The sequence below is a fragment of the Monodon monoceros genome, unplaced genomic scaffold, assembly GCF_005190385.1.
Source record: "Monodon monoceros isolate NGI ecotype Baffin Bay Population unplaced genomic scaffold, NGI_Narwhal_1 Super_Scaffold_21, whole genome shotgun sequence".
Classification (NCBI taxonomy): domain Eukaryota; kingdom Metazoa; phylum Chordata; class Mammalia; order Artiodactyla; family Monodontidae; genus Monodon; species Monodon monoceros.
Window position 1 is genome coordinate 86,975,101 of NW_021703778.1, and position 25,764 is coordinate 87,000,864.

Below are 25,764 nucleotides of genomic sequence, written 5' to 3' on the forward strand. Positions count from 1 at the left end.
GAACCTGTCAGACCAGACCCGGGGAGCCGGCCTGGAGTTGTGGGCGCCGCAGGCGCGAGGACGGCCCCGCTGCCCCGCAGCTCCGGGTCGAGCTGTGCGTGCCGGCCCCGCCGAGCCGACCGGGGGCGGGGAGATGAGCGGCGGCACCGCGGCGGCTCCCCAGGTAGAGCGCTCCCCCCTTTCGGAGCCCCGGCTCCCCCGCCGCTCCGGGCTTCGGAACTTGTGGGCTTTGTTGGGGCGCTTTTAATTTATAATGAGTTTCGTTTTCTACAGTATGGGGAGGGACGCGCGGCAGTGCCATCGGGAACTGGCACTCGGGTGAAGTAGGAGCCGCCGGCTGTCCGCCTGCAGCGAGCCGTTCGGCGCCGCGGCCGCACAGCCTCTGCCATGGCCGGATCCGGCGTGTGGAAGCGCCTCAAATCTCTGCTGAGGAAGGATGATGCGCCGCTGTTTTTAAATGACACCAGCGCCTTTGACTTCTCGGACGAGGTGGGGGATGAGGGGCTTTCTCGGTTTAACAAACTTCGAGTTGTGGTGGCCGACGATGGTTCTGAAACCCCGGAAAGGCCTGTTAACGGGGCGCACCCGGCCCTCCAGGCCGACGATGATTCCTTGCTGGACCAGGACTTACCTTTGACCAACAGTCAGCTGAGTTTGAAGGTGGACCCCTGTGACAACTGCAGCAAACAGAGAGAGTTGCTGACGCAGAGAAAGGTGAAAACCAGATTGACCATTGCTGCCGTTCTTTACTTGCTTTTCATGATTGGAGAACTTGTAGGTGAGTTGTGTTGCCAACTCACTTTCCATTTACCTTGCCTTGGAGAGTCTTTGTCAAGCTGTAGTTACACATAACTTGGCGTTTAAACTTTCTTTTTAGGAAGCTTGTTATTTATCAATATACTGATGTGAAAAGGCCTCACGGTTCCAAAGTGCAGATCAACCTAGGTACAACAAACTTCCAAAGATAACTCTGACCTTTTCTTCTGATTCTCCAAACACTGTGTCATCTACTGTAAAGTTAAGGACATTATCTTCATTATATATCATGTAACTTCCTCTTTAAAAAAAAAACCTGATAAAACACAGGTTAATTTTTGCAACATTTAAAATAGTAAATGATTCTACAATTTTTTAGAATCATAAAATTTTACAGTATGAAGGGACCTTACTGAACACCTGCTCCACCTTTTTCTTTTTTAAGCGATCGGAGGACGCAGAGGTTAAATATTAATAAATTATGAGGACACTTAATTGGGTAATTGAAAAGCTACATCTACAGTCCCGTTGTCTTGATTTTTTTCCCTCTACATTTGAATTAAGTGGTCTCTTACTATTTCCTTTTGTATTTATATTCAAGAAATTTGCAAAGCTAAATAATGCTAACTGACCTCACCGTTTTTCATTATAAGGAGGATCTGAAGGCCAGAAGGCTCCCCTGGGTTTTATAGAACTTGGTTTTATTTTTCATTTTTAATTATTCAAGTAATGCAATCTTACTATAAAATACATGCTCAGTTTAGATATTAATTTCAGAGTCACATTAGTGTAACTGCTAACTTCTTTTAGTGACGATAAAGTGACATTAAAGCAGGGAGATTATTCTCCTGTGTTCTTTTTTTTTTTTTCTTTTGGCCACACTGTGTGGCTTCTGGGATCCTAGTTCCCGGATCAGGGACTGAACCCGGCCCCTCAGCAGTGAAAATGCAGAGTCCTAACCACTGAACCGCCAGGGAATTCCCTCCTGTGTTCTCTTAATGATGAACCATGACAAGAACAAAGGTGGCAGTCCAGATTTAAGATGCTGGCTGGAGGTTATGTGCAGGAAAATTAAATACATTTCCTACCTCTTTTCATACCATTTCTCGCCAGTGCTCACTTCAGCCATGCTGGCCTTCTTTCTCCCTATGACTCACAAAGCTGTTTTCCTGCCCATAAGACCTTCAGACTGAGTGGTCTCCCTCCCTCTGGCTTTCAAACTTTTTTGAGTTCACTATAGTAAGAAATACACTTAACATTGTGACCCGTGTAAGCATGCATGCATATGTTATGTATGTATGTACACACACATATACATTTGTATAAATATATGAATAACTAAAACAAAAATTTTACTTCATGTGCTGTGTTCTACCGTTTTTTCAATTGGGTCAAGGCCTGCATTTTGAAAAGCACTGCTTTATATGGACTGCCTTTTCCCAAATCTTCTCTTGGCTGCCTTCTTGTCATTCATGTCTCATCACAAAAGATACCTCTTAGAGACCTTTCCAACTGCCTAAAGTCAACCTCTCTTCTCCCCTGTTCCTTCCCCAGCTTTAAAAGCCCTCAGCACCTGAGATTATCTTGTTTGTATATTCACTTGTTTAATATCAGTGTCCACTGAAATATAAGCTGAATTACCAGCACCTAGCACAATGACTAGCACAGAGTAAACACTCAATAAAATTTTGTTTAATTAGTTAATGATTGCTGTTAGAGAATTATAAATGTTTAAGCTATGAAGAAATTAAAGACATAAGTGAAACAGATCAGATAAGGCATGGTCAGCAGATTAAGAGTCAATGACTTGGGGCTTTCTGGTGGCTCAGTGGTTGGGAATCCACCTGACAATGCAGGGAACATGGGTTCAAGCCCTGGTCCGGGAAGATCCCACATGCTGCGGAGCAGCTAAGCCCGTGCGCCACGACTACTGAGCCTGCGCTCTAGAGCCCGTGAGCCACAACTACTGAAGCCCGTGCGCCTAGGGCCTGTGCTCCGCAACAAGAGAAGCCACCGCAATGAGAAGCCCGCTCGCCACAACTAGAGAAAGCCCGCGTGCAGCAACGAAGACCCAATGCAGCCAAAAATAAATAAATAAATCTATTTTTTAAAAAAAAGAGTCAATGACTTGCCCAAATTCCCAGTTAGAATATTGAGTCATTCAGACTTAGTGATTCTTGAAGTTAATATTTGAAGTTAAAATCACATTAATCACAATTTCCCCCTTAAAATTAGAGTTTATACCTATAAAAATTACGAAGATATAATTGTCCTGACTTAGCATTATTTAAATCTCTTACTTGGTAAATGATTTGTGAAAGCTACAATAAGTATTTCCTTTCAAATACTAACTTTATTTTCAAATATGAAAATCTTTTGTTAAACACTGTAGAGATGCTAGTACTTAGAATAGACATTAACAATATTATTAGGAATGTTACATAGAATTAAATTGTATACAGTAGAGCATTTATTGAAGTGTGTCGAAAGCACTTAGAAATAAAGCATCTTATGTAGGAAGTATGGAGTAATTTTTAAAATGAAGTATTTTAAAGATCTGAAAGGGGAAACTTGATTTTGAATCTTGGATTTGCTCTGAGACCTTAGGCAAGGTCAATTCTTTCCATTCAGCAAGTATTTTTTAAGTACTTGCTATATACAATGGAGAACAAAACTTATGCTCCCTACTATCTAAAACACTTAATCTAATGTTTGGAGGACATTATATCTTCCTGTAGTGGAGGACACAGGTATTAATTAATAAACACAAATAAATTTAAAATTCAAATGGCCTTAAGTACTGTGAAGAAAAAGAACAAGATACTATAAGACATAGTTTAGACATGTCCAGCAGGACATGGTATATGTATGAGCCACATACAGTTAAACCAAAAAAAAGAATATTAGGAGTTATTTGAGCAAAGGGAATGGAGGAAGATTTTTTCGACCAAAGAAATCAGCAAGTTCAAAACTCCTAAAACCTTCAATTCTTTAAGAGGATCTAAAAAGAAGACCAGTTTGGCCAGAATGTAGTAAGACAGGGGGACCAGACCAGAGAGGTCATGAGAGACCATATTAAATGAGGTTAGTCTTTAATTCTAAGTACAATGGGGAGCCAGTGACTGCTTTGGAGTGGAGATTGACATGATGGGATTTATCTTTTTAAAAGATTACTCTGACTCATATGGAGAGTAGATTGGAGGGTACAAGAGTGGAAGCAAGTATACTTTTGCAGAAGTCCAGACAAGAAATGATTATGGCTTGAACTAGAGTGGATGGAGAAAAATGTACTGATTGAGAAACATTCTAGAGGTAACAATGGCAAAATGGCTAATGGTTTGAATGTGAGAGTTGATGGGAGAGCAGTATCAGGAATGATTCTGAAATTTCTTACCTAAGCAGCTGAGCATATGGGAATGTATGTCAGTTATGAACCAGGGAGAAAATAAAGAGCAGGATTTAAGCATGGGCTCAAGGGTTGTTTTAGGCATGTTAAGTATCATATATATGTGAAATAGACAAGTAAAGACATCTAGTTATCTGTTATATATAAGTCTGTCATTCACAAGGGAGGTCAAGGTAGAGAGAGAAACAGTATGTAATGCCATAGCAATAGAAAAAATTATCTAGAGAGCCCCAGTTTTGAGGAACTACAACTTTAGAAGCCAGGCAGAAGGCAAATGGGTATCCCAGAACTGAAGAAAAGAGTATTTCAAAATGGAATAAGCTGCTGAGAGGCCTGATAAGATGAGAACTAAAATATCCTTTGGATTTAGTAACAGTTATTGATTGTTTTAACAGCTGCATTTTATTGGGAATGAAAAAACTTATAGAATGAATGCAAACAGACTTCCAGGTAAAGATGGCAAATGAACTCATGCATCTAGTTGTACTCTCTTAAACTACAATAAAAGGATTTAAAATACACACACACACACACACACATATATACACATAAACACACATATATACATATACATGTAAATATATATCAACATATATATATGGAATATATATCTCCACACAGGTGGGGAAAACTGGAGAGGAGACTCTAGCAACACAAACTAGAAAGGAATCAGGTAAAATAGGTAACTGACTTGACCCAAGAAAGCCAACTCCTAAACAAGCAGTGGGGAAAGCCAAGAACCAATCTAGTTTACACTAATGCATCAGAAACACCTAGACAACTTATTAAAAAAACAAATTGCTGGACCAGAGTTTCTAATTAAGTAGGTCTGGGGTAGGGTAGGGCCTGAGGATTTTCTAACAAGTTCCCAGGAGATGCTGATACTGCTGACCCTGAGGACTACACTTGAGAACTACACTAGAGAATCCTAAGCAGGCCCAGAATTGGTTGTACCAGGTACCCCTATAAGTGTGGTTAAAGAGGAAGGCTAAAATAAGGAAAGTTCATTAAAACCTGTTTAAGAGCCAGTCAGATATAATAGTATAATAATACAATAAGTATCCACAGAGATAAAATAAGATCATGAATCCATGAAACTAGAATAGGCTACTTTTTAAAAGAAATTCAGAGTAGAAAATAGAGCTTTTGAATAATACAAACTTTTTTTTTTTTTTTTTTTTTTTTGCGGTACGCGGGCCTCTCACTGTTGTGGCCTCTCCCGTTGCGGAGCACAGGCTCCGGATGCACAGGCTCAGCGGCCATGGCTCACGGGCCCAGCCACTCTGTAGCATGTGGGATCTTCCCGGACCGGGGCACGAACCCGTGTCCCCTGCATCGGCAGGCGGACTCTCAACCACTGGGCCACCAGGGAAGCCCTAATACAAACATTTAAAAAAATTTTTAACTCCAGACAAATTAGAAGGTGAATTAAGGTCACCTCTCACAGAATATAGCAAAAAGAGAAGATAATGGGAGAAAAAAGGCAAGAAAATTAGTATATTAGTTCAAATTCCAAATAATAGGAGTCTGGGGAATAGAGAAAGCAGAAGGAAAGAAGTTATCAACAACACAGTTTAAGAAATTTCCCCAGGGACTTCCCTGGTGGCACAGTGGTTAAGACTCCACGCTCCCAATGCAGGGCCCCAGGTTTGATCCCTGGTCAGGGAACTAGATCCCACATGCGTGTTGCAACTAAGAGTTCGCATGCCACAACTAAGAAGCCCACATGCCGCAACTAAGGAGTCCACCTGCCGCAACTAAGACCTAGCGCAACCAAGTATTTTTTTTAAAAAAAAGGAGAATCCTTACCGCAAAAAAAAAAAAAAAAAAAAAGGAGAATCCTTTCCAAAGAAAAAGAAAAAGAAATTTCCCCAGAACTGAAGGGTATACAATTCCAGATAGAGTCAGTAGGGCTTCCCTGGTGGCGCAGTGGTTAAGAATCCACCTGCCAATGCCAGGGACACAGGTTTGAGCCCTGGTCTGGGAAGATCCCACATGCCACAGAGCAACAAAACCCATGCACCACAACTGTTGAGCCTGTGCTCTAGAGCCCACAAGCCACAACTACTGAGCCTGTTCACCACAACTGAAGCCTGCACACCTAGAGCCTGTGCTCTGCATCAAGAGAAGCCACCTCAATGAGAAGCCTGTGCACTACAACGAAGCGTAGCCCCCACTCTGCATCTAGAGAAAGCCCACGTGCAGCAACGCAGACCCAATGCGGCCAAAAAATAAATAAATTTTTAAAAAAGAGTCAATAAAAGCCCAAATTGGATGAAAATAATCCCACACCAGGTACATCATTGTAAAATTTCAGAACACATGATACACACTTATTATTGCTTCAGGCAGCTGCTGTGTTAAACAATTGCCTCTGATTGTTTTTGACAAACACTGACCGAGGTTTGCACCAGGGCCAAGCCCCAAGTCAAGTCAAATAAAAAGAGCCTTGCAAGTATAGTCTCCCAGGGAACCACCAGACAGGTCAAATAATGACAATTTCCTGGCAATGGAGCTTTTTTTTTTTTGGCTGTATGCGGGCCTCTCACTGTTGTGGCCTCTCCCATTGCGGAGCACAGGCTCTGGACGTGCAGGCTCAGTGGCCACGGCTCACGGGCCCAGCCGCTCCGCGGCATGTGGGATCTTCCCAGACCAGGGCACGAACCCATGTCCCCTGCATCGGCAGGCAGACTCTCAACCACTGCACCACCAGGGAAGCCTGCAATGGAGCTTTTAAGGAGCTCTAACGCCATCCTATTCCTTGCAGTGGCTGCCAGGCTGAGGTTTTCACTGTGGTTGCTGCTTGTTAGTTTTCAAGGCTACCATAGAACTGAAGAGGGGGAGATTGGGTATAAGGCAAGTTAAAGTGCCACAGAGCTAGTGAGCTTCTTACCAAGATTCAGCCTTTTTCCTTGAATAAATGCTACCTGTATCAGCCTTTGTTTAATTTCCATAGTTTTCAGAATGCTGATTTGGACAATTTTTGCCCATGTTCTTATGGCTTTTATGGAGGAGATGATTTTCATAGGTCCTTACTCTGCTGTTTTTGCTGGTGATCATCACATGTGGCTCTTTAGGTTAACAAAAATTAAATAAATTCAATTCCTTAGTTGCACTAGCCGTATTTCAAATTCTCAAAAGCCACCTGTGACTAGTTGCTGTTCTATTGGCCAGCGCAGATAGAACATTTCCATCATCTCAGTTTTATTGCACAGTGTGGCTTTAGGGTATTATCCTTATTTTATAGATGAGTAAACTGAACCTCAAAAATGGTAAGTAACTTGCTCAGTCTCTGAGATTTCAAAGCCCCATGTTATTAACTGCCAAGCTGTATTTTCTGTCAGTGATTCCAGCTTTTTCATGTAAGGGAATACATAAAAAATGATATTTCTATAGAGCACACTGGCTGGAGTAAATGGATGTGACTACAGGATCACCAGCCCCAGTTCTCCTGCTGCTCTTGACTCTGCATACACATCCCAGGAATAGGGGAATCAACATCTCAGCACACTTATGTGTCACAACATCCTGATCATGAAGTTCTGCTATACATTATAACAGTATTTCTCAGTGTGGTTACAAGACCAGAAGCATCAACATCACCTGGGAACATGTTAGAAATGTAAATTCTCAGGCCCCATCTAGACCTACTGAATTAGAAATTCTGGGAGTGGGGTCAAGAAGTCTATAGTTTAACAAAACTTCCAGGTGATTCTGATATACATAAAAGTTTGAATACCCTGTATTATATTATAAAAACTTATTCTATGGTGCTAGGAAAATTGGTTGGCCATAATGGTCATAAATAAGTATATATATGTATATATGTACACATTATATATATATATATTATTATGTATATATATATACACATATATACATACATATATAAAATACATACATATACACACCCACATATATGAAATATACACATTATTATTATGTATGATAATACATAATACTGGAAAACTAATATAAAAATTGTATTCTAAATACCATCTTTTATCCCTCTATTAGGAGACATTGCTGTTTATACCTAAGAGAATCAGTTAATTTTTATCTTTTGTTTTGAACTAATGAACATTTTGTGAATTTCTTCAGTTTATGTTCAAACCCTCCCAAACAAGTGAATACCTACCTTTTATTCAGCTTTATTGTAATATTTAGATACGGTGGTTATTAATTTCACTGTCTAATAGTAGAATTAGTAGGTTGAGTAAAAACTGTATTGCTAAAACACAAAACTTCTCTTTGTGTCAGCCCCCATTTAATGGCTCTTAAATTTTTTAAGGTCATTTACTCCTCAGAGAATCTGTTCCTGGAAATGGACATCTTCACCATTAGAAAAATATGCATAGTTAATGTTTTGCATAAAATTTCAGGATACCTTGACTTAATTGCAATAGGATAAGTATTTAGTTAACTTTAGTTAGAAGTTCATGTTTTGTAGGATGCTGCATATTTTTGGTTTGATTGCTTATGTTTATTATTTTAATTAATTTATTCCTTCTTTCCTGTCACCCTTACTCTAAGGTGGATACATTGCAAATAGCCTAGCAATCATGACAGATGCACTTCATATGTTAACTGACCTAAGTGCCATCATACTGACCCTGCTTGCTTTGTGGCTATCTTCAAAATCACCAACCAAAAGATTCACCTTTGGATTTCATCGCTTAGGTAGGTAATTGGGCGTTTCTTTGGTTTATAAAATTTTATAGTAAAACCACAATGAACTATAACCTTTGATTAACTGAAATCTTTCTGATGATAGTCTGTTTGAACAAAGCAAATGAAAATAGACAAATAAGATTCATTCAGATATATATCTTCCAGGGTACATTCAGTTCAGTCAGCTAAATAGTTTACACATATAAAATTATATGGTAATCAGGGACTTTCCTGGCAATCCAGCAGTTAAGACTCCACACTTCCATTGCAGGAGTCATGGGTTCGATCCCTGGTTGGGGAACTAAGACCTCACATCCCACATGCCACATAGCGTGGCCAAAAAAATAAAATTATATGGTAATCATTAATCTTCAAATGTTGTTCCTTGTGTCCTGAAGGTGTTAACAGAAAAAAAGTTTACCTTCAGTTTATCGAGCCAAGCAAAACCACATGGATTTAATTCATCAATGAGCATTAGCTTTTCTTTCTCTTAAGGTATTCCAACCAAAGCGACTTATAGCCCAGGTTTTAGGCACTACTATAATATGTATAACATACTGTATGGCTGACCTTCATTGTGGCCATTAACTGTAAATGCTAACAAAGATTCTTTGCTTGACCAAACGTTTGTCAGTCTCCTGAGCTGTCTCCCAAGCCCATCTCTGTACTTCCTTGTTAAACCTAGTTTTAGGAAGAACTCTGCCAAACCAATTTAACAGAACCTCCACTCTCAATATTTGATGGGTTATTCCCAGGTAATGTCTCATCACCCTGGCCTGTTTTCAACAAGGCTTCCCTATACCAATCTTGACAGCTTCCCCCCAACTGTATTAAAGTCTTCTTTACCATGTTTTAATAAGTGTCATTGAATTTTTTTCTTTAACAATGCACACATATTTATATTTTCCTATTTTGAACAAATATTAACATTTAATTAAGAGAGGTTAAAATCATACATTGTTATCCACACAGCTCTTCTTGCCATGTTAGTGGTTTTTTTAATTTTTACTTATTGTCAAAATACATATAAAACAATTACCTGAATTAGTATATGAAGCGCCATATGACCAATTTTTTGCTTAGAACCCAAAAATTGATTTAGGCAGCTTCAGCAAAACCTGTCTTAAAGAACCAGAATTAACATCTTGCAGTTTTATTTTGTGTAGACAATGACACTCTTGGCTAATATTTCATTCAGTTCCTCCCCTTCTTTGTTACTTTTTAGCCTAATCTTAACTCAACATCTAGATCTCCTATAATTTAGTAGCTGGGTCTTCTAGTGTAAAACTTGACATTTTACCTGAATGGCTGTATTCCAAGTAGCTATCCAGGTCGTAAGTTTGGGAACTTATCTGGCATCCCCATTTCTCAGCACCCTCAGCTGCTGTACAAGAGCAGTAAAACCCTGAGTGAGGCCTTTCTGTTATTTGTTAAGCAACTGAATAACACATAATGCATTTGGATGTGTTCCTAAAAAAAACTCCCACTTCTAGCTGACACATTATACATCCATTTGTTTACTGATTGCCTTGGGGTTTTTAAAAAACTTCAAAATTATTCTTAAACTTTAATTTTTTGTGTGATTTAAACACCTGCAATTTAAGATCAAAACTCAAACATAGCATCGTGGAATGGGGATTTTTCCCTTCTAACACTATTTGAGAGAGTGCATTCATTTAGGTTATAGACCCCTTGGAATTCTAATGAAAACAGTGGAATTCTCCCTCAGAAACATGCAGTACCAGAACATAGAAAGTTCTACAAATGATAAGAACCCATAATCATGAAAATTCTATTAAATATCAGAGAAGTACTTAGTGTTTATCTAGGTAGTCACAGATAACAAGTACTATGAAAAGATGAAAGAAAATAGAACTGACTGGTCCTATTGTATTTCTGTACATTTCTATAGAAAGTCAAATTTTTCCCTTTCCTTAAAAGTACTACTTCAAGATGGTGGACTAGAGGTCAGCATTTGAGAGTCCATTGAAATAAAAAGTACCAAATCAACACAGAGAAGCAAATGGTTGAGTCACCAATCACCAAGACATTTTCAGAAATTTCTGGAAGTTGGAAAGTAGATGGGAGTGGGTTGAAGAAAGAAACAAGCCAAGAAGCAACAGCCTGGAGAACACTAGGGTAGAACTGGACCAGCCCAACAGAACTCCAAAGAAGACTCAGGGACAGAGATGGCAGAAGTGAGAATTGGGGCTGAAAACAAGACTAACTGAATGACTGCAAATGAGAGACTGCTCCCACTAGTCCACTGTATCCCTACCTTCCTCCCACCGCCACCTCCACTCAGGCGGTCCGCATTTTCCCCCATGTAAACACCACATAGTTCTTCCAGAAGGAAATTGAATCAAATGTTTGGAGAAAGCTGAGGCTTTTAGTGTGAATGTTGATGCTCCAAAATAATTCGTTTTCATACTAGAATTCAGGGTTCTCCAGCCTTATAGTTTGGTTCCCCACATACTCACACTAAAGTAATACACTTGTCTTAGTCTTCCCTGCTCTACACCCCTTATTAGTAACCATTTTAAATAGTTATGGCTTACCCTTCCAGCATTTCCCTTTTGCAAAGGACAGTTTCCCTATCCTATTACCCTAAATGTGAATGGACACCCAAGGATCTTTCAGAAAATGGGAAAAACCAGCAGCATGAAAGAAAGTTAAAAAACAAACAAACAGACAAACAAAAATTTGTTGTACAGGAAAGAGAGGTGACTTAGGAAACAAAAGAAAATGTTTTCAATTATCTTATTAATATACCCAGAATAATAAAACAGTAAAATGTTTTGAAAAAGAAACATACAGAAAAAGCTCTTTGAAATTGAAATACTACTAAAATTTTTTAAAAGTTTTTTTCAATAGAAGGACTAGAAAATATAATCAAGAAAGCCTCGGACTTCCCTGATGGCACAGTGGTTAAGAATTCACCTGCCAGCAGGGGACACGGGTTCAAGCCCTGGTCCAGGAAGATCCCGCGTTCCACGGAGCAACTACACCACAACTACTGAGCCTGTGCTCTAGAGCCCGTGAGCCACAACTACTGAACCCATGAGCCACAACTACTGAAGCCCATGCACTTAGAGCCTGTGTTCCATAACAAGAGAAGCCACCGCAATAAGAAGCCCGCGCACCACAATGAAGAGTAGCCCCTGCTCAACGCAATTAGAGAAAGCCCACCCACAGCAACAAAGACCCAACGCAGCCATAAATAAATAAATAAATTTATTTTAAAAAAAAGAAAGTCTCCCAGAAAGACAAATACCATATGATATCACTTATATGTGGAATCTAAAATACGATACAAATCAACATATCCATGAAACAAAAACACACCTACAGATATAGAGAACAGAGTTGTGGTTGCCAAGGGGGAGGAGGGGTAGGGGAGGGATGGAATGGGAGTTTGGGATTAGCAGAGGCAAGCTATTATATATAGGATGGATAAACAAGGTCCTACTCTATACTATGTTCAATATCCTGACAAACCATAATGGAAAAGAATATGAAAAAGAACATATAAATATGTATAACTGAGTCACTTTGCTCTACAGAAGAAATTAACACAACATTGTAAATCAACTATACTTCAATAAATTTTTTTAAATAGTTAAAAAAAAAGGTCTCCCAGAATACAGAACAAAAAAATAAAAACAGGAAGAAAAAGTTTAAAACTATAAAAGAATAATCTGGGAGGTCCAAAGTTGTATTATTAAGAACCTCAGAAAAAGAGACTTACAAAATAAAAGGGAGTGACTGCTTAAGGGGTACAGGGTTTCTTTTTGGGGGTGATGAGCGTCTTCTGGAATTAGATAGTGGTAATTGTTGCACAGCCTGTGCGTATACTAAAAGCCACTGAATTTGTCCACTTCAAAATTGTTAAAGTGGTGAATTTTGTTATTTGAATTTTATCTAAAATTTTTTAAGTCATCTAAAAAATAAAAGGAAGAGAATTGTTAAGATATAGACAGGTATTTTCCAGAGCTAGGGAGGGAATCACATCCTCACACTAGCAGGGCCTTTTTGGGATCTTCTTTTTCTTCTTTGTATTACAAAAGCTTATAAGGATATATCTAGATAAGACTTATTTCACTTATCCTGCTCTTTGAAGTAATGGAAGAAAAACTTATGATGTGGGGAGGATTAAAAAGACAACAAAGATATGTAGAATTGAATAAAGCTATAAACCAAAGCAGTGGCTGTCCTTGTGTGCTGTAAAATTCCACCACCTCACGAGTAATCTCTCTAAGTTCGTAGGGAAAGGTTTGTTTACATTGGACACATTTAGACAGTGTGCCTCTTATGACCTCTACTACCAAGACTTGGGAATTCAGGTCTTAAAGAACACTGCAGAAGGAATCCCCCCTAAGAAACTTCTGGTTTATTACTGTGTTGTTGAATTTGCCTTGTTTTAATGGCATGGGTGGTAGGACAGGAGTTGGTTTTTTCTTTGTTGATTTATTTTGTAAATATGTAAAACATGTCACAAAAGTCAAAAATTATTTTTTAAAAGAAAAGATTTACTCAGAGAAGCCTCGCTTTCATTCTGTCCCCTCCAGCCCATCCTCCTGCCCCACTCCTAATTAGCAATCATTTTAATTAGTTTCTGGCCTGTCCTTCCAGCATTTCCTTTTGAAAGTATAAGAAAATACATATATATGTTCATATCCTGCTCCCTGCCACCCTTTCTTATGCAAAGGCAGCATACTGGAGGTGTGTGTCTGTGAATGAGAGTCAGATAGTAGTAGTACCATACCCTAAATTTTCTTTTTGTTTTCTCATAACACTTTATACATGTCTAATAGCATTTATCACATTTTTATAGATATTTTTATGAAACAATGTCTCCTTCTAGACCATGAATTAAGTAGGGACAGGAACAGAAAATATTAAACTCCATGGGTCTGGCACTAATAAGTGCTGTATAAGATATCATTAATCAAATTGTTGCATATTCAAACTGAGTAAATATGGTTATGAAAACTGAAACAGATAATCTAGTATAGCTCATGATCCACAAATCATTTGTGTTTGGGTTAAATTAAACCAATTTCTAAACTGAGAGTAGGAGTATTTTTGAAATTTTGGGACAAAAATATTTGGGACTTGAAAACATTTATCTGTAATTCTGAATCTGTTTATGCTCACAAACTATAAAAAATTATTTGATCTGTAACATAGCTGGGTTATATAGCCTGGCTTATAGGTCCTTTGGACTAATTAAGAAACTAGTCAGAAGGGAATTTCTTCTTCCTTATCTCAGTCAGGGGCTGATCCTATTTGTTTTGGTACTTAACCTCTTTTAGAGTTTTGTGGTTAAATTGTCTTTGGTTCACATCTGAGATCTGCACTTTTACTAGCTGTATGACCTTTGGAAGAATGATTTAATCTAAGTATGGGTTTTTACTGTAAAATACGGATGATAATGTATAAGTTCCTAACATGGTACCTGGCACAGAGTAAATTATCAGTAAAACTTAGTTCCAGTCTTCTTTTCCTTCCCTCTTCTACCTGCCAGTTTATCATCTTACCCAGACTTTTTATATCTCTCAAAATGCTCCATGCTCCAAAACTACCTGCCTTCCCCCCTCCCCCTAATCGGAATTCTTATCCTCTTAGCAAAACTGTCTCAGCTAGGTAGGAGGAGAACAAGATGATTCACCCTGATGATTAAATAACAATTTTTAAAGATGTGCTTTTTAACTCAGTTATTTGGTAACATTTGGGACAATATAACAAAATTTATTTTAGCAAAAATCATTCAGTCAAGGTGAGAGAAAGGTAGTTTTAGATTTGAGGGGTAAGCCAAACTCGCTGTCCCAGGAGTCAGGTCCATTCTGTTGGTACTTTCTTTCCTTCATGTGAACTCAGAGATTGTGTAAAATCATTCAAGGTTTTTCTTTTTCTTCTTTCTTTATTACACTACACTGAGCTACAATGGCAGCTCTTCTGTGGGAAGAGGAAGAGCAGGATAGGAACTATATGTGAGTTATTTTTAAATGCCTGGATTTATTTGACTTTGGGTATGTCTTCTTATTCTGGAAGCTACTAAAACTTAGAACTTCATGAAGCCACACTGTAGGAGAAATCCCACAAATCCTTAGGAAGAATAGCCTATGTCTCAGGGGACATGCTATTCTAAAGAGAACAGCCCAATCCCTTGCTTGCTTTCTACTTTTATCTCTCTCTGTGGATTATGAGTGTAATTGACTTTATTTATATGACTATTCCAGTTCTTGGGCTGAAGAGACTGCATGGATTAGATAAAGATAGTGACCATGTGAAAGGACCGTAGTAAGCAGAGTTGTCTGTATTTGAAATAAAAAGCAAGATTTACTTTGGTAATAAAATCATCAGCCTAGGTTAATAATGAAGTGACAGTGCAGGGATCTTTAGTAGCAGTGTGTCATTCTACTGAACAAAGACCTTGGCAGATCTGACTAGATGATGGTTGTCCTGAGGTAGGTATATGGTTATAATGCTAGTTCTATGTAGTTTTTTATTTTTCTCCTGATACTTACTAAAGGAACAGAAAATATTCAGCTAAAAAATCTCTTCCGCCATACGTGCAGCAAAAAAAAGCCCCACAACGCTTCTCCCTAGTGATTCATTTTAACAACTTCCTCCCACCCCTGACAAGAGTTATTCCTATTAGTTATATTCACATCTTAGAGTTATTTCATATCACACGAACATCTATAGGAAAAGAATAGGTACATGCTAGAAATGGGAATTTTTACTGAGGCAGGAGTAAGACATGAGTGAGGTGGTCAACACTGGATAGCCAAAAGTCACCTTGAGCACACTGGGCACCTTGGGTGTGGGCTATAGGGAATGGTATGAAGGCAGGAAACAGGAGGTGATTCAGAGTAGGAGGTGAGAGGATCCAAAGACAAACTTTGCAGTGTAGCTTAGCATTCTGGTGGCAACAGTGGGCCCCTGAAATCCTACATGATGTCTTTATCCTGAGTGCATCCTCATCTGTGGATGAGGTGGAATTAAAATACTATCAATAGTTTCGAGGTCCTAGGCAAATCCAGTACAGCCCACTGATTTCCTTCTTTTCTCCTTCCTATCTGCTTTTAGAAGAATGTAGAAAAGAGAAATAGCAAAAAGAAAGTAGAAGAGAGACTATGTCTCCACTTTCCTTCCCTATTCATTTTTATAGACCTCTGAAACCTGAACTTTAGATGTTTACTATGAGGCAACAGAAAGACAAGTGTAATATAATTTAAGGGAAATATACATTATTGGCATCATAGCATTAGCAAAGATAACAGTTATGATAGGCCAGTACATCTAGGCAGCACTCGTAAGAAAGCAAATATGCTTGAGTTGAGTGTGGTTTACATAGTTGAAGCAGATTGTTACTCATTCACTGAGTAGGTGCTCAAAAGTTACCTGTTGAATGAATGAGTAATGTTATAAGGTGGGGAGACAGGCAGTAAATATGTACATAAGCCCAATATAATCATAAATTGTATTAAATGCTGTGAAGAGAAAGAATAAGGTACTATGATGGAGAATAACAGGATGTCAGAGAAGGACTCAATATTCTTCATGTGAACCTTGAAAACCTCTAGTTTTGGCAATTTATAGATGTGTTAAAATGTGCAATAAACATTTTTCATATTTTATCCTATCAAAACTTGATAATCATCTGTGTTTTCTCCCATTTAATTTTTGCTCTTACTATTTATTAGCCATTCAAATCAAAACTGTTTATTCTCTATATGCGAAATTCATGGTATATTTTGGTCTTTATTATATCATTGACTATAAACATTTGTTTATATTTCAGCTGAATAAAAAGACCCAAGTGATGTTATAACAAAAAACACCTATTCATTCATCTTACTCCATCCTCCAATGCTACAGTTCAGCCAGGTGGAGTGATATAATTATTTGTGTGTAGAATAAAATAGCAAAATATGTTAGAACTACTATAATAATAGGTTTCTACAATTTCCATAAAAATCTATTTCAAGAGTTTTTCATTTAAGCTAAATTTCCATTTAGTCAAGTTTGTCCAAAATGAATAGGGTAGTAACTTTCACAGAAATCCAGCGTTTCATTTATGAAAGTTCCTGGGTCTCCTTTAGAAAATGAAAAATCCACCTGTCGTGCACTCCTTTCATCTTGAAAAATTTTACTGTATGTTGTGTGACCAGATACCAGCCCAGGGCAACAGGGCAAGAATGAGAAGACTGGAGCAAGTCATAATTTGGTTGTTGATTGAAAGCTTCCTTCTCTCTTAAATGTTGTGGGAGAAAAAAAATCCTGCCTATATTTATCTGCATTCCATCATATTTAAAATAATATGAAAAAAATTCAAACACTAATTAGTTCTACTCATGATATTTCACCAAAGTTTAATTTATTCACAGTGAAAGAGCTTTTTGTTCATTTTATCAGCATGATCATACAACTACTATTAGGAATTTTAGCTATATGGTATTACTGTGCCTTATACTTCTCAATTATAAATCTCAGCCCTAAAAATCTACTTAAAATTTTGAGTTTTTTTGCTTTTGCATTTATCAGTATTCTGTTTAGAAGACATTTTGACAGGTCATTAGAATAAAAAAATAACAGATGAATGTCTTTGCTTTTCACCAGGGAAACTAGATATGAGGCATATTCCTATTAATTGCTGAATAAGGCATATCTTTGATAACAATATCCTAATATGTCATTTTGGGAATTTCTAGGAATCAGTTGAATTCCATTACTCTTAACTATGGGCAGGCATTAGGATCCTTTGTGCTACTTACATGGGTGAAAACTGTGTGGTGGAAAACTGAGTTTTCAGCTGCAGGGACCTAGGGCCTTCAAAGGGTGGGAATCCTCCTTGTCAAGAGCTTTGTTTATGCTTTAGTTTGACTTTCATTTTACTTTATTTTGAATGTGGTTTTGCCTTATCTGAGGGTTCACAAAAAGATCATTTTCAGTGTTTAGGAAAACTATCACTGGGATGTGGGTGTTGCCAGATTTAGCTTGCTCTCTCTCTCTCTCTCAGGATGACAGTATGTCTGAAATATTGCAGGGGACATACTTATATGGAAAAAATTAGTTGTTTATCTGAAATGAAGATTTAACTAGGCATCCGCTATGTTATCTGGCACACCTACTAGGGTAACAATATATCTTATCATCCAAACTAGGACACTTTTGAGAGTTAAATGGGACACTTTTAACAATTATGCCAGGATAACAGGCATAACTTGGAACTATCTGGGAAAACTGGAAAGTATGGCCAACCTAATTACAAGGGGTTTTGAAATTTTTAATTATTGGTTTTAGATTTTCATAAGCAATCACATCTCTCTGTCATTAACTTGTATAGCTGTTAATCTTTATGAAGTATATTGCTTTATAATTTCATATTAAAAATTTGATTAGGGCACCTTTAAAACTTTGGTGTCCTAACTGCTAGGTAGCTTCAAGCTTGACACAGGGTTAGAGTTCTCTTCTTTTTTTTTTCAGAAGAGTTTGAGAAGGATTGATATCTTTTACATACCAATATTAAAGAGAATTAAAGTTCTCTTTCTTCACGAGTAAAATGAGGAGCCTACCATTAGTACATGAGATTTTATAGTTCAAAATTTTTAAATTATTTCTTCTTTATATTATTTATATATGTATATGTTGCCATCAGCAGTTATAACTTAAGACAAGAAATCCATGTGTTTTCAGTCTTATATTTGGCTTCTTTTTCTTTTTAATTTATTTATGTGTTTTTTTTGGCTGCGTTGTGTCTTCGTTACTGCACACGGGCTTTCTCTATTTGCCGCAGGCGGGGGCTACTCTTGGTTGCGGTGCGCAGGCTTCTCATTGCTGTGGTTTCTCTTTGTTGCAGAGCACAGGCTCTAGGCGCACAGACTCAGTAGTTGTGGCACGTGGGCTCAGTAGTTGTGGTTCACGGGCTCTAGATCGCAGGCTCAGCAGTTGTGGCACATGGGCTTAGTCGCTCCGCGGCATTTGGGATCTTCCCCGACCAGGGCTCCAACCTGTGTCTCCTGCATTGGCAGGCGGATTCTTAACCACCGCGCCAGCAGGGAAGTCCCTATTTGGTTTAATTCTTTTCTTTTAACCTAATCTTGTTTTGGGGGATTTAGTAAATAATTATTGTTCATATTTAGCTTTACCTTCTGAATTGTATATATACCCCTTTCTCTTCCCTTGCTCAGCCTAACTTAGTCTACAGATCCATCCACAAATATATGAGTACATGTTACATGCCAGCCTTTCTGCTGAATGCTACAGTAAATGTGATGTGGAATGTAACTTGGTTATATCCTTAGGGGCTTAGAGTCTAGACTTGATATGGTAGTCTCTCCACAGCTTTGTATATTTCAGTTGGGGTTTTTTCTCTGTCTTCTTCAAGCCTGTGTCTCCTATGAAGTATGATAATTAGTATGTCAGGAATACATGAATCATGGTTTTGAATAGGAGTTGTATGTTTTTTGTCTTATTCCAGTACCTGTTGATGCACAGAATTTTATTAGGGTTTTGGCTATATTAATGAAATGTCTTTGGGAAAAAACTTTTTACTGCTAGATAGTTTTTCTGTGTTGTAATTTATGAGGTGGAATAAAAATGATCATAGTCCAATATACTTGAACTGCCTTTAACCTTTGAGCAATGAGTTGACCCAGATAACAATTTTCCAGATTGTTTTAACTTTTAACACTTAAAAGTTTAATATCTGGTTTCTTTAAAGAAAAAAAATTTGTGTATTTTCTTGCTATTATTGTTTTGAGTGTCAACACTAGTTTTATATAATAATTATTTTAAAATGTACATTGCCCTATTTTTATTATTTTGAAAAGATATAAAATTATTTCTACTTCATACTCACATGGTAGAAAACTCACATGGTATAAAAGCATATATAGTGCAAAGTCATCCCTGTCTCCTAGCCACCCATTTTCCTCATAATCAGTTTTTATCAGTATTTTGTATATTCTTCCAGAGTTTGCATGTACAGATCATTATTTATATATTCTCTTTCTTCTTTTTGCACAAATGCTAACATACCATATATACTGTTGTATACTTTTCTTTTTTCACATAACACTGTATTTTGAAGATGACTCCTTATCAGAACATAAACAGCCTAATTTTTTTTCCAAGCTGCATAGTATTCCATGTTACAAGGCCCCTACTAATCACTTTTTTAAATTGTTTTCACTTGTTTGCTATTATATACAATGTTTGATAAATAGCTTCATAACATACCTCATTTTGCACATGTGCAGCTCAGTTGGCAAGAGTGTGTATATCACTCCTGGAAAAGGAAATCCTGAGTCAAAGTGCATTCATACATGCCTTAAAATATGGGTTTGTTTTTCTTTAGTCTAAAGGTAAATGTGTTTATAGTAAAAACTTAAAACTTTTCAAGCGTTACCAAAAAGAATAAAGTGAAAAATAAATTCCCCAAACTCTTAGTCTCACTTCTCAGGTATAACATTTTCTCGTCTGTCTTTCTTGTGATTATCAATTTGCCTGATTTTTTTTCTTTTTTTTAAATATAAATGAACCAACAAGGACCTACTGTATAGCACAGGGAACTATACTCAGTATTTTGTAATAGCCTATAAGGGAAGAGAATCTGAAGAGGAATATATATATATCACTCTACTGTACACCTGAAACTAACAACTATACTTTAATTTTTTAAAAATACATATTTATATATATGACTCTATGGTATCCCATTATATGTATATACCATAATTTATCCATTAAGTTCCTCATTGGTGGGCATTTAAGATGTCTCCAGATCTTTTTTTATACTACAGGCAAAGCTACAGTAAAAAACCTTGTAGATACCTTTGCATACATTTGGATGTGTTTCTACTGGATAGATTTTTAGAATATAAGGAATATATGCATTTTAAAATTTTATTAGTTTTACTAACTGCTCTCCAAAAAGATAGTTCTGTTTTATACTTCCACCAGTATATCCTTGCTAACTATGGCTGTTATCAAACTTTTTAATCTTTGCCAATTTAGTAAGGGGCAAAAAGGAATTCTTACTTGAATTTCTTGTATTATGATTGATTTTGATAAATTGGCCATTTCTGTTTATTTTCTGTGTATTACTATTTGTGTCCTTTACCCATTTTTCTTATGGGTTGTTCACTTTTTTATTGATTTGTAAGTATACTCGTCTATGGGGAAATTAGCCTGTGGTCAAGTATGTTACAAATTTTATTCTCAGTTTTTTCATTTTTTTATCATGTGTATAGTCTGTAAATATACATAATTTGACCCTAAAGAGATGAGGAGAAGGCGGGGAGTGGTGGGAGTGAATTAGTGGAGGATCTAAAGCAAACTACTAATCACTTTTTAAGTAGGAAGAATAATATGACAAAAATAATGTAGTGCTTTTATCTCCTTAGAGGAAAGAAGATATAAGTAAGAGATTGTACAGTATTTCGTATATATAAAGTATAATGACCATTCTGCAAATGTATTTATTTTTTATATTTTTCCCTCCAGAGGTATTGTCAGCTATGATTAGTGTGCTGTTGGTGTATATACTTATGGGATTCCTCCTATATGAAGCTGTCCAAAGAACTATCCATATGAAATATGAAATAAATGGAGATATAATGCTCATTACCGCAGCTGTTGGAGTTGCAGTTAATATGATGTAAGCTCTATTTTTAAAAAAATTTTAATAGGCTTTATTTTTTAAAGCAGTTTTAGATTCAAAGCAAACTTGTGCGGAAGGCACAGAGCTTTCCCATATATACCCTGCCCCCGCCACATGCATAGCCTCCCTGGTTATCATATCCCCCACCAGAGTGGTACAGTTGTTACAAACCATGAGCCTACACTGACACATCATTATAGCACAGAGTCCATAGTTCACTTGAAGGTTCTCCCTTGGTGTTAAACTCATTCTATGAGTTTGGACAAATTTATAATGACATGTATCCACCATTATAGTATCATATACTCTGTATTGTTTTCACATTAATATTTTCAAGTACTGTGAACTTAGAGACTATTATGTATGCATTCAGTAGCCTGCAGTGATATTTTAATGTATTTTAAAGTTATGTAGTACATTAATTTTTCTTCTAAATGTTAATAAAACACTATTGGAATTACAAATTTCTCATGGGTTTGCTCAGGTATACTGAAGTTTGCCTAACAATCAGGAATTTAAGTAGGACAAAGTTTTTTTTAACTTTTACAATATTTTTATTTTAGTAAGATTTTTTTGTAACTACCAACTTTTTTTCCTAAAAACTACAAAATCTTTAAGTTACATACCTAATCATTTGGACCAGGGGTCAGTAAACTTTTTATGTAAAGGGTCAGATAATAAATATTTTAGGCTTTGAGAGCCATACAGCCTCTTTGGCAGCTACTTAACTTTGCGGCTACAGAACAAAAGCACCCACATTCAGTATGTAAACAAATGAGCATGGCTGTGTTCCAATAATACTTTATTTACAAAAAAAAAAACTTTACTTATAAAAACAGGCAGTGAGCCAACTATGGTCTACAGACCATGGTTTGCCAATCCCTGTGCTAGTGGCCTCCATTAATACTTAGAATAAAATCAAAAGTTTTTACCATAGCCGCCCTTCCAACTCATCTCCCAACACTCTTGCTCACTTTATTCTAGCCACCATGGCTGTCTTGCTTTTTTAAGCACATACACATACAGCACATTTTCATCTTAGGGCCTTCGCCCTGGTGTTCCTTCTGCCTAGAACACTCTTCCACCACCATTTGCTTCCGGACTTCATTCAAGTCTCTACTCAGAATCTTAGTGAGGCCTTTTCTGATCACTCCCCATCACTCTCCACCTCCTTGCAATGCTTTACTTTTCTTCAAAGCATTCGCATTGCCCACCAGTACATTATGTATTTATTTGTTAATTCTCTGCCCTCTCTACTAGAACATAAGTTCCATAGGGATAGGGATATGCCTGACTTATCACTGTTTTGACCCCAACACCTAGAACAGTACCTGATGCATAATAGGTGCTCAAAGATTTATTAAATGAATGAGTTCCATGTTGCCTCATTAGTGTCTGATTAGTAACAAATATTTCTGTCAATAATATTAGGAAGAATAATAATCTTTTCTTTTATTTTTAACAGAATGGGGTTGCTATTGAACCAATCTGGTCACCATCATGCCCATTCCCACTCCCTGCCTTCAAATTCTCCTACCACAGGTTCTAGATGTGGACAGAACCATGGGCAGGATAGCTTGGCAGTGAGAGCTGCATTTGTACATGCCTTGGGGGATCTGGTACAGAGTGTTGGTGTGCTAATAGCTGCATACATCATACGATTCAAGGTAACATGATTGCTAGTATTTTTATTTTAAAATATATATTTAATTTCAACATTAAAACTAAAGGTGACTGTCTTATCAGTATACTAGACACCTGTGCCAGTCCTATTCATTTTGCATTGTGCAAGCATACTTGAACTATCAGTATATCTCTTTTATTAGCACCAAACACAATAGTGTCAACCTCACGGGGTAACTTATCTGTTGGCTTTGGTGGTGCCTTCACTGAAGAACTCAATTCTAAGCCTTGTCACTCAACTGCTAGGTAGTGGAATGTGCACTGGAGTGCTCTGGAAATCCAGAGATCTGAGTTCTAGTCTTGGCTCTGCCTTTAATGCTTTGACCTTGAGCAGGTCCCTCAACTCTAAACTTGAGTTCCCTCCTCTTTAATATGAGGGGCTTAGACCAGATGGATGGCTGCTAAAACTCCTTCCAGCTCTGATAGTCTATGGTTCTGGGTGGAAGATTTAGAGAAAGCACAGAGGAAAACAGTGGAACAAATGACTAAACTTCTGGAAATACAATAGGTTTCACAAAGAAAGGCATTTAAACAGTCTAGGAAAGAGTGAAGACGTTTCTCAATTGGCATTATCCAAGTTTTAAAGATGTGCTCCAGTCCTGCTAAAGAACAGGGGACAGAGTATGCCTTACTTTGCTTTACAGACTGTTTTATGACTGTCTGTATTTAATCACGCAATTTTGATCTGTCATTTTTCAGCCAGAATACAAGATTGCTGATCCCATCTGTACATATGTGTTTTCATTACTTGTGGCTTTTACAACCTTTCGAATCGTATGGGACACAGTAGTCATAATACTAGAAGGTAAGATCTCTAGTATCCCCACTGTGGGTTTATTATTTCCCTAAATCAGATTGGGGCTGTTGGTGAGGGGCAGGAATACTCCAGGGTAGGAGCCATGTCTTTCTTTTTACTGATACTTATTAGTCTATAATACCACCTTACATGTAAAAAACATGTGGGAGTCAATGCACTCTCCCATCTATTACCCATTTGATCCTTATAATAGCCAAGAAAAGTAGGCAAGGCAGACATTATTATTCCCATTTGCCAACAAGAAAATTGAGCCTCAGCGAGGTAACATAACTTCATTAAGGTCATGCTGCTAATAAACTGTGGACCTAGGACAAGAATGCAGCTCATGATTCTTAATACAGTTATGTTTAATAATTTATTTATTAAGTCTGTAATTCCCATTTAACTTGCTATTCTATTTCCAACATCCCTGCCTTACTGATATTAAGTATAAGCATTTAACTATAAGTTCTCAGAAGTAGGTTTATCTTTATTGTATGTTCGTTTTTCTTTTTTGTCTATCCTAGCTTGTTTATTAGATGAAGTCATCTGGTTTGAGTGACATTTCTTTTTAGTGAGAATGAACATTTTCTAAGTATTTATTAACCTCTTGTATATATCCTGCTATATGTGTGCATAGTTTATCTTAAAGTTTTAATATATTTTAAAGTGTTCATTTAAACTGAATTTGGTAAAGCCATTTGGTTTCTTTTTTAAAAAAATGTCCTATTAGTAATATATAAATTTTTTCTCAAAATAACCTTTACTTATAAATGATACATTCTGAATAGGTGTACCAAGCCATTTGAATGTAGACTATATCAAAGAAGCTTTGATGAAAATAGAAGATGTATATTCAGTGGAAGATTTAAATATCTGGTCTCTCACTTCAGGAAAACCTACTGCCATAGTACACATACAGCTAAGTAAGTTGCTGACGGTGAATGCTGGGGTTGGTGGACTTCTATCTTTGGAATTAAACATCTGTGCTTATGATTAAATAGGAAGACTTTTCTGATGGAAAGATATGTTTTAAGGGAAGGGTGAGGCTCTTCAGAACGTGAGTTGCAGGTCAATTTATTGTTGGCAGAGCAATAATTTTCTGTCTCTTTGATGAGATATTACAAATTGATTTTTTCCCTTCAGATAAAAGGCACAAAGTATATTTACCATGTTTTTTCTATATAAGAAAAGCTAAACTCTATGTTTTTATTTCTTTAAATCATTTCACAGCTTTTTATTTTTTTATCAAAATAATACATGCATATGGTTTATTTTAAAAACTACAAAAGATGAAAGACTTGTAATTGATGTCTAGTATTTTTTCTCTACCCAAGAGTGGAATACAGAGATTGGAATAATGAGAAGTCATTCTGGCTTTGTAAACTGAAATACTTCTCTAACAGAATAGCTTCAAGAGGGTAGAAATCAAACTAATAAAAATCTGTTCACAGTATAATAAGATTGTTTTTGCCCTTTGTCTTGTTCACTAATGTGTAACTGTATACAATGAATAGTAATGATATTTTCTTGACCTTGCAGTTCCTGGAAGTTCATCTAAATGGGAGGAAGTACAGTCCAAAGCAAAGCATTTATTATTGAACACGTTTGGCATGTATAAATGTACTATTCAGCTTCAGAGTTATAGGCAAGAAGTGGACAGAACTTGTGCAAACTGTCAGAGTTCCAGTCCCTAATTGTATACATTTTGGAGACTACCGCCTTATTTATCCTGCAGTCACAGATGTAAGAGCAATAAATGCACACCTAAATGAGAAA

The 25,764-nt window shown here is 37.1% G+C and overlaps 1 protein-coding gene across 2 annotated transcripts; it reads left to right on the plus strand.

The window, feature by feature from the left end:
- SLC30A4 (solute carrier family 30 member 4) lies at nt 1–25,764 on the plus strand. 2 transcript variants are annotated; one of them, XM_029238460.1, is made up of 7 exons: nt 1–778; nt 8,696–8,842; nt 21,350–21,503; nt 22,972–23,173; nt 23,889–23,994; nt 24,777–24,911; nt 25,528–25,764. In XM_029238460.1, exons 1-7 carry the CDS (start codon nt 388–390, stop codon nt 25,680–25,682), a joined length of 1,290 nt encoding a protein of 429 aa, XP_029094293.1. In that variant the 5' UTR covers nt 1–387; the 3' UTR covers nt 25,683–25,764. The 2 variants fall into 2 exon arrangements, with proteins under 2 accessions (XP_029094293.1, XP_029094294.1); XM_029238461.1 differs by lacking the exons at nt 21,350–21,503; nt 22,972–23,173; nt 23,889–23,994; nt 24,777–24,911; nt 25,528–25,764 and adding an exon at nt 10,746–11,002 and having other exon boundaries at nt 4–778.

Coding starts and splice junctions, on each gene's coding strand:
- SLC30A4 (XM_029238460.1), top strand. CDS start 388: ATGGCCGGATCCGGCGTGTGGAAGCGCCTCAAATCTCTGCTGAGGAAG. Junction 779..8,695: donor CATGATTGGAGAACTTGTAG/GTGAGTTGTGTT, acceptor CCTTACTCTAAG/GTGGATACATTGCAAATAGC. Junction 24,912..25,527: donor CATAGTACACATACAGCTAA/GTAAGTTGCTGA, acceptor TTGACCTTGCAG/TTCCTGGAAGTTCATCTAAA.